Genomic DNA, 8,361 nt, shown 5'->3' on the forward strand with positions numbered 1-8,361 from the left:
GGGAGTCATAAATGCCAGCATCACCAATAGAATACAAGAGATAGAAAAGAGAATCTCATGTGCAGAAGCCACCATAGAAAACATTGACAAAACAGTCAAAGAAAATGCAAAGTGCAAAAAGCTCCTAACCCAAAACATCCAGGAAATCCAGAACACAATGAGAAGACCAAACCTAAGAATAATAAGTATAGATGGGAGCAAAGATTCCCAACTTAAAGGAACAGTAAATATCTTTAACAAAATTATAGAAGAAAGCTTCCCTAATGTAAAGAAAGAGATGCCCATAAGGATACAAGAAGCCTACAGAACTCAAATAGATTGGACCAGAAAAGAAATTTCTCCTATCACATAATAGTCAAAACATCAAATGCACGAAAAACAGAAAGAATATTAAAAGAGGTAAGGGAAAAAGGTCAAGTAACATATAAAGGCAGACCATTCAGAATTACACCAGACTTCTCACCAGAGACTCTAGAAGCCAGAAGAACCTTGACAGTTGTCACACAGACTAAAATAGTACACAAGTGCCAGGTCAGGCCACTATACTCAGCAAAATCCTCAATTAACACAGATGTAGAAACCAAGATATTCCATGACAAAACCAAGTTTACACAACATCTTTACACAAATCCAGCCTTACAAAAAAAATAATAGATGGGAAAACTCCAACACAAGGAGGGAAACTACACCCTAGAAAATGGAAAAATTTGATCTTCTTTCAACAAATCCAAAAGAAGATACCCACACAAACATAATTCCTTCTCTAACATCAAAAATAGCAGGAAGCAACAATCACTTTTCCTTAATATATTTTAACATCAATGGACTCAATTCCTCAATAAAAAGACATATACTAACAGACTGGATATGTAAACAGGACCCAGCATTTTACTGCATACAAGAAATGCACGTCAGTGACAAAGACAGACACTGCCTCAGAGTAAAAGGCTGGAAAATTTTTTCCAAGAAAATGATCTGAAGAAACAAACTGGAGTAGCTATTCTAATATTGAAAAAATAGATTTTTGACCAGAAATTATCAAAAAAAGATAAGGAAAGACACTTTATACTCATCAAAGGAAAAATATACCAAGGTGAACTCTCAATTCTCAACATCTATGCTTCAAATGCAAAGGCACCCACATGTATTAAAGAAACTTTACTAAAGTTCAATGTATACATTGTCCCTCACACAATATTGCTGGGAGACTTCAACACCCCATTCTCAAAAATGGTTAGATCATGGAAACAGACTAAACAGAGACACAGTGAAACTAACAGAAATTATGAACCAAATGTATTTAACAAATATATATAGAACTAACACAAAAAAGAATATACCTTCTTCTCAGAACCTCATGGTACCTACTTCATACCTGACCATATAATCTATCACAAAACAGGCCTCAACCAATATAAGAAGATTGAAATAATCCCATGCAACCTATCAGATCACCATGGACTAAGGTTGGTCTAGAATAACAACAAAAACAACAGAACGCACACATACACATGGAAGCTGAACAAAGTAGTATTCAATGGTAATTTGGTGAAGGAAGGAATAAAGAAAGAAAGTAAAAACTTTTTTAGAATGTAATGAAAATGAAGGCACAACATACCCAAACTTATGGGACACAATGAAAGCAGGGCTGAGAGAAAAACTCATATCTCTGAGTGCCTCCCAAAAGAAACTGTAGAGAGCATACACTAACAGCTTGAGGGTACATCTGAAAGCTCTAGAACAAAAGTAAATACATGCAAAAGGAGTAGACAGACGAAATAGTCAAACTCTGGGCCGAAATCAACCATGCAGAAACAAAAAGAACTATACAAAGAATCAACAAAACCAGGAGGTGGTTCTTTGAGAAAATCAAAATAGATAAGCCCTTAGCCAGACTAACCAGAGGGCACAGAGACAGTATCCAAATTAATAAAATCAGACATCAAAATGGAGAAATAACAGAAATTGAGGAAATACAAAAAAAATCATCAGATCCTACTACAAGAGCCTATATTCAACAAAACTGGAAAATTTGGATGAAATGGACAATTTTCTAGACAGATATTAGGTACCAAAGTTAAGTCAGGATCTGATAAACCATATAAACAGTCCCATAACTCCTAAAGAAATAGAAGCAATCATTAAAAGCCTGCCAACCAAAAAAGGCCCAGGACAAGGTAGGTTTAATGCAGAATTCTATCAGCCCTTCAAAGAAGACCTAATACAACACTCTTCAAACTACTCCACAAAATAGAAAGAGGCTTGATGCCCCAGTGTAGGGGAATTCCAGGGCGGGGAGGCAGGAGTGCTTCTATCCACCCTTATAGAAGCAGGAGAAGAGAGGATGGGATAGGGGGTTTCTGGAGGGGAAACCAGGAAAGGGGATAACATTTGAAATGTAAATAAATAAAATATCCAATATAAAAACAGAAATCAAAGGTTAGAAATTTTAAGTAGTCAGCCAAAATTTTACACTCAAATATGAAATAGACATAGTTTTCACTTTTAAAATAAATTTATTTGTTGTGAAGAATTAATAGAGAGGGTTGTGATTATTGGGTTCAATCAGATCTATTTCAAAGAATATAAGACACTGAAAGAATTTTTACAATGATGATAAATCAGAATGGTATAATAAAGAAGAATTGTAAAATATGGACAATATTTTCAGGGTTGGGATACTGTTGTGAGTCTTTGTGAAGGAGAGGGCACTGGAATCTGGATTTCAGACCATGAGATGGACCAATTCAGATAAAGGAAGGAGCAGAGAGGAGCACAAATGTCCCATGTAAAGTAGGCCTGTGCAATTGTGTGATATGCAAGTTGGGGGCCAGCTGTGGTTGTGCACCCTCAGTTTCCTCCCTAGGGTGTGCAGAAGTCACTGTACACCAGGCTGGAAGGCTGAAGCAAATTCCAGAAAGGATTGGGCCTGCTGGATCCCCATCTGTCTGGGTACTTGTCTGAGGAAAGCCTTCTGCAGAGATTTTAGTGATACAACTCTTAGAGGATACTCAATGAAATATCTCAGAGTATCTGCAGTGAAATAGCTGGTGTGCATACACTTTATTTGGGGTGAAGAAAGTCTACATATGAACCTTAGAGGGTGGAAAAGAATTTTATAGGGGAACGTAAAACCATTGGCTAGAGTTTAAAGTACTAAGAATGCCTCATTTGCAGGAGAGGCATTCCAATAATCCCAGGCACTTGCTGGGCATGTTCTTGTTGGGAAAGAAGAAGTGAAAACTGTAAGTTTGCCAAAGAATAGATAACATTTCTCGGGTAGAAGACTGGAGGTGTGTCTCCCCAGATAAGGTCAGACAGAGAAGAGGAAGCCCCACTAAGAAAAGGGAGTCCTTAATTTTGCACAGAGCTCAGAGGAGCTATCCAAACAAGGTAGATTACAACCTTAGATAGGAAGCCAGATTTCCCAACATGATTGTATAATTAGAACATCGTTCCAATGGTGATAGCAAGACATATGTGTTACTGGAAACGCACAACTCCTAGGATGCAGTACAGTGAAGACTCTCAAAATCCGCCATGCCAGTGTGCACTTTATTCCGTGCATTGTATACACCAAAGTGTTTTACGTCTAGGAATGGCATGGTAGTAGCAGAATTTTAGGAAGATTCTGTCTTTAAGGTGGAGAAATGATTAAGATGAGATGTACAAAAATAGAGGTATAATAGAAATTTTTAGGTGAGAGAAACATGGAGTGTGTACTCAGGCAGTAATATAGGGGGCTGACAAAAAATAATGGCTGCGGGATGTTAAAGGTAAAGTCAATGGGGAGTGTTGAAGAGACAAAAGTAACAGTTGTAAAAATTAGTAAAGTCAGTTTTCAATGTGGAAACATAGATAAGGATTTATTCATACAAATATTGACATAACATAGACAGACAAGTGTAGGATGACTGGGAAAGATGGGTCAGTGAGCATCTTTGAATGTTGGGTGTAGGGGCTTAGAGACACAGAGAAATGTATTTGTGCACTGAAGATAAACTTGGAATGAAGTGAAACATATTAAACAGTTAAAACCATGCAATGAGAAGTCACATAGGAAAGAGGAAGGAGGAGATCCTGAAACCCTGGAACTGACAGGTAACGAGGGAGAAGATGTGGGATGCAGACTCCCACAGGAACAACTACTGAGTGCTGTGTCATGAGGCTGCAGGAAAAGTGTCAAGGTGACGATGACTCAGCCTTCAGCACTGCTTACACAGTCAGCCTTGTGATTTCAAGTAGACAGTTTTGAAAGCAGTCATTGAGTGGCAGAGTGAGCATCTCTCTCAAGGCAGCTGTGTTCAGTGTTTACTGTTCTCCCACGTGTCAGCTAGACTCAGTCTAGATCAGTTGTGCGGAAGACTCGTCTGTAAACATCTGTGTGCAGAACTGATTTTCTTCCTTACATCTAATTCCATTCCCTCGTGTTATAGCTTAAGTCACTGTGTTCTTCTGATGAGTATGATAGGTCTACCATGTAACTTAGCTATATCAGTCCTTAACAATAAAGCCTTACCCCCTCTAACTTCTTCCATATTGCCCCAACTTCCTCTCAATTTATTTTTTTCTTTTTGAGATTCTAATATAATTACATTTCTCCTGTCCCTTTCTTCCCTCCAAACAGACCTGTATGCTTTTGCATGCTCTTCAAATTCACAGCATAGCTTTTTATTAATCGTTATTACATGCATATATACCTAAATATAACCTGCCCAGTCTGTATAATATTATATATGTTTTCAGAACTGACAATTTAGCACTGGACAACCAATTGGTGTGCTCTTCCCTGGAAAAGACAACCTCTCCCACTCCCTTTCCTCAGTTGCCTATAGCTCTGTGTAGGGCTGAGACGTCATTGGTTTTTATCCATCCATTTTGGCATGCCTTCTGCTGCCATGATTAGGGGGAAAATCGAAAAATAGTGGATGACATTTGACTATGAAAACAAATCCTGGAGTTTTTGTGGTGGGAAACTTTATCAAGCACTGTAGTAGAACAAATAAGTAAATCAACTCATTTGTACTTGGGATGGATCATGAGTGGACTCAGCCAGTGTCAAAATTCAGATGAAAATTTCTAAATCCAGGATTGGAGAGATAGCTCAGTAGAGATTTCTGCTTTTGCACAACACCTACGTTTCAATCCCAGCACCTACACAGAACCTAACAACTATCTGTGATTCAGCATTCAGGACCGGAAACGGGCTTCTGGCTTCCACAGACAGCAGGAAGCCTGACAGGGAAAACAATTAGACACATATAATAAACAATTTTTTAGATTTCAAAATAGGAAGTGTCTTCCAAATATAGTATAAAGTGAGAGTAGCCTGGGCTATAGGAGGGTAAAATAGAAGAGAAGAGAGCAGGGGTGATGAAACAGGAGGGAGAGGGAGAGATTGATCTAGAAAGCCACGGAAAGGCTCATTTGCCAAAAATAAATGAGTTGTGCTCAGAATAAAGAGCACAACACATTGTCAGTGTTTTGTCCAAACTATCCCTTCATGGCAAAAACAAACAAACAGACAGACAGACAGACAGACAAACAAAAGACCAGGCAGGGCTCTACCACAATGAGTCATATAGGAATGGATAAGGACTCTGTGTCCTTTACAAATCCTGCTGGTCTTTTCCTGCATGTCACGGAAGCTTGCATCCATCTTCTTCATAACAATGTTTCCTTTAAAACAGCAGTAAAGAATTCGAAAGTGAATGTTTCTTATACTGCCTAAGATGTTTGTAAAAAATCAGAGTCAAAATCATTTAGCCTTCAAAATTTTAATTCCTTTTCAATATAAAAGTGATTTCCTATTTTCCCATTATTTATTATGAGATCTAAAGGTCGCTGGGTACCTCTTACCACCTCCTCAGCAAGTTCTGAATTCCCTGCTTAATCTCCCTGGTTCTCACCCCATACACAATAGGATTAAGGGCTGGGGGGATGAGGTGATGCAGAATGTTAAGCAGGATGGGGACATCCGGAGGAATCCTCTCCCTGGCCAGGTTAGTGATGACCAGCACCAGCAGGACTGTGCTGAAGAAGAGGATGAGGATGAAGTGGGAACCACATGTGCTCAGGGCCTTGGCCACAGCTCCCTCTGCTTTGATCCTGAGCACAACACGGAAGATAAAAGAGTAGGAGAGTACAATGAGGATGAGGTCAGAGCCCAGCAGGGTCCAACCTGCTACAAGCTGATATAGTTTATTGAAGGTAATGTCATCACAGGAGAGCTTGGACACTGACAGGTTGGTGCAGATGCAGTTCTTGATGATATTATGAGCGCAGTACCGTAGTCTGGCAGAAAGGATGGGAACAGGGAGAGAAAAAAGGGCATTCCGGCTTATAATGAAGATGGCAGCCCTAACCACAAACTGGTCAGTGATGATAGATGGATACTGCAGAGGCTTACAGATGGCCACATAGCGGTCATATGCCATGACCATGAAGGTGCAAGACTCCATCGTCAGGAAACTGTTCATGACAAACATCTGGAGGAAGCAGGCAGAGAAGCTGATGGATTTATTGTCAAACCAGAAGATGGCCAGGACCTTAGGTATGACTGTGAGGCAGAGCACAATGTCTAGCAGGGATAGAAGGCTGAGCAGGTAGTACATGGGCTCATGCAGAGAGGCCTCCATCCTGATGGTGATGAGAAGGGTGGCATTGGCCCCCATGGCCAGGAGGAAGAGGAGGCTGAGGGGCAGGGACAGCCAATGCTGCCAGGTCTGATAGTTGGGAAAGCAGATGAGGAGAAATTCAGGAGGAGCAGACAGTTGTTATTGGATAAGGCCATGGAAGAAATGCCAATCAAGCCAGAAATCCAAAACTCACATAATGAAGTCAGTGAAATTATACAGAAAAGATATGTTCTAGATAACGTAGAGCTCAAGTTTCCATTCAGCTTGAACCTGCCCCAAAGAAGTTTTAAAATCATCATCATTATCATCATTAACTTATCAAAAAGCTCTGTACTTAATACTTCATATTCACTAATCCATTCCCTTCTTTGAAAAGACTCTTCCTGAATGGCTTGAAAGATGACTACCAGTGAAAGCCATCCAACATCATCCCTCACTTCCATAAGGAAGAGCATAGGCAAGCACATCAGTGTACACACACATACACCATACATACACACATGCATGCAACTTGTAAATACTTTTTAAAGATTTATTTGTTTATTTTTATATATGTGAGTACACTGTAGCTCTCTTCAGACACACCAGAAGAGGGCATCAGATCCTATTACAGATGGTTGTAAGCAGCCATGTGATTGTTGGGATTTGAACTCAGGACCTCTAGAAGAGCAGCCAGTGCTCTTAACTGCTGAGCCATCTCTCCAGCCCGAAAATTTTTTAAAAAGAAAAGAATTAAACATTCAGTATTCTCTATTTTTCAATGTCATCTGATCAAGGTAATGTGGCACAAACTAAAGAAATAGAAAACACATCTTCTATGCCAACACAACAACGAAATCGACTGTTTTAGTTTTCATGGCAGTAAGAATGAAACTTTCCTAAGAAATAGGAATGGGGAAATAAGTTTTAATGGCAAGAAAATTAACTTGTTTTAGACAGGGAATTTTTTCTTTTTTATTAAAAATAGTTCTTTTTTATATAGTATATTTTGTTTATGGTTTCCTATCATCCCACTTCCTTCCAGATCCTCTCCCTACATGCCTACCCACCCAAATCCTTTCTATCTCTCATTAGAAAACAAACAGCAGCAACAAAAACAGAAGAGATCAAAACCAACAAAGAGGAAAAAAGAGCCAATTGTAAAGCTGAGAAACACATAGAAATGTAGACACACACACTCACACACACAGCGAGAGAGAGAGAGAGAGAGAGAGAGAGAGAGAGAGAGAGAGAGAGAGAGAAAGAGAGAGAGAGAGAGAGAAATCCCATAAAAACACAAGATACTGGGAAATTTGCAAAGTATTTGCATAGTTTTCCAACAGTTACTGCAACTATACTGTGCCTGAAAATGAGAAGAAAATTAAAGTTTCCATATGAAAATGTGCTTTTTTTCTATTGGGAAAATTAAAAAGAAATATTAGCATATAATACCATGGCAGGGAAATAAAACATTTTTCAGAGTCTGAATTGTAGACTAAGAAAATTTAAGTGGGTTGATAGCCATAATGTCAGAGAAAAGGAAATATGTGATAGGACATAGAAGTAGAGAACACTGGAAAGGATCTGTCTGTGTGACCAATGAGAATTCCTGTGTGCAACAGAAACAGGTACAGAATAGCAAGTATCCCTCCAGTACTCTTTTCTCATGAGAAAGTTTCCATGCTAGAAACCAATAATGAGAAACCACTGTGGCCTTCTGTTAGGTAGGTAGGTAATGGAACAA

At 39.1% G+C, this 8,361-nt stretch overlaps 1 protein-coding gene across 1 annotated transcript; it reads right to left on the reverse strand.

Moving 5' to 3' along the window:
* Nucleotides 1-5,855: 5,855 nt before the first annotated feature.
* LOC116894141 (olfactory receptor 56A4-like) lies at nucleotides 5,856-6,793 on the reverse strand. Its single transcript, XM_032895859.1, is given in 2 exon segments — nucleotides 5,856-6,772; nucleotides 6,775-6,793. Coding segments are annotated over 2 exon segments (936 nt in total).
* Nucleotides 6,794-8,361: the final 1,568 nt, after the last annotated feature.

This window comes from Rattus rattus, chromosome 2, assembly GCF_011064425.1.
Source record: "Rattus rattus isolate New Zealand chromosome 2, Rrattus_CSIRO_v1, whole genome shotgun sequence".
NCBI classification, from domain to species: Eukaryota; Metazoa; Chordata; class Mammalia; order Rodentia; family Muridae; genus Rattus; species Rattus rattus.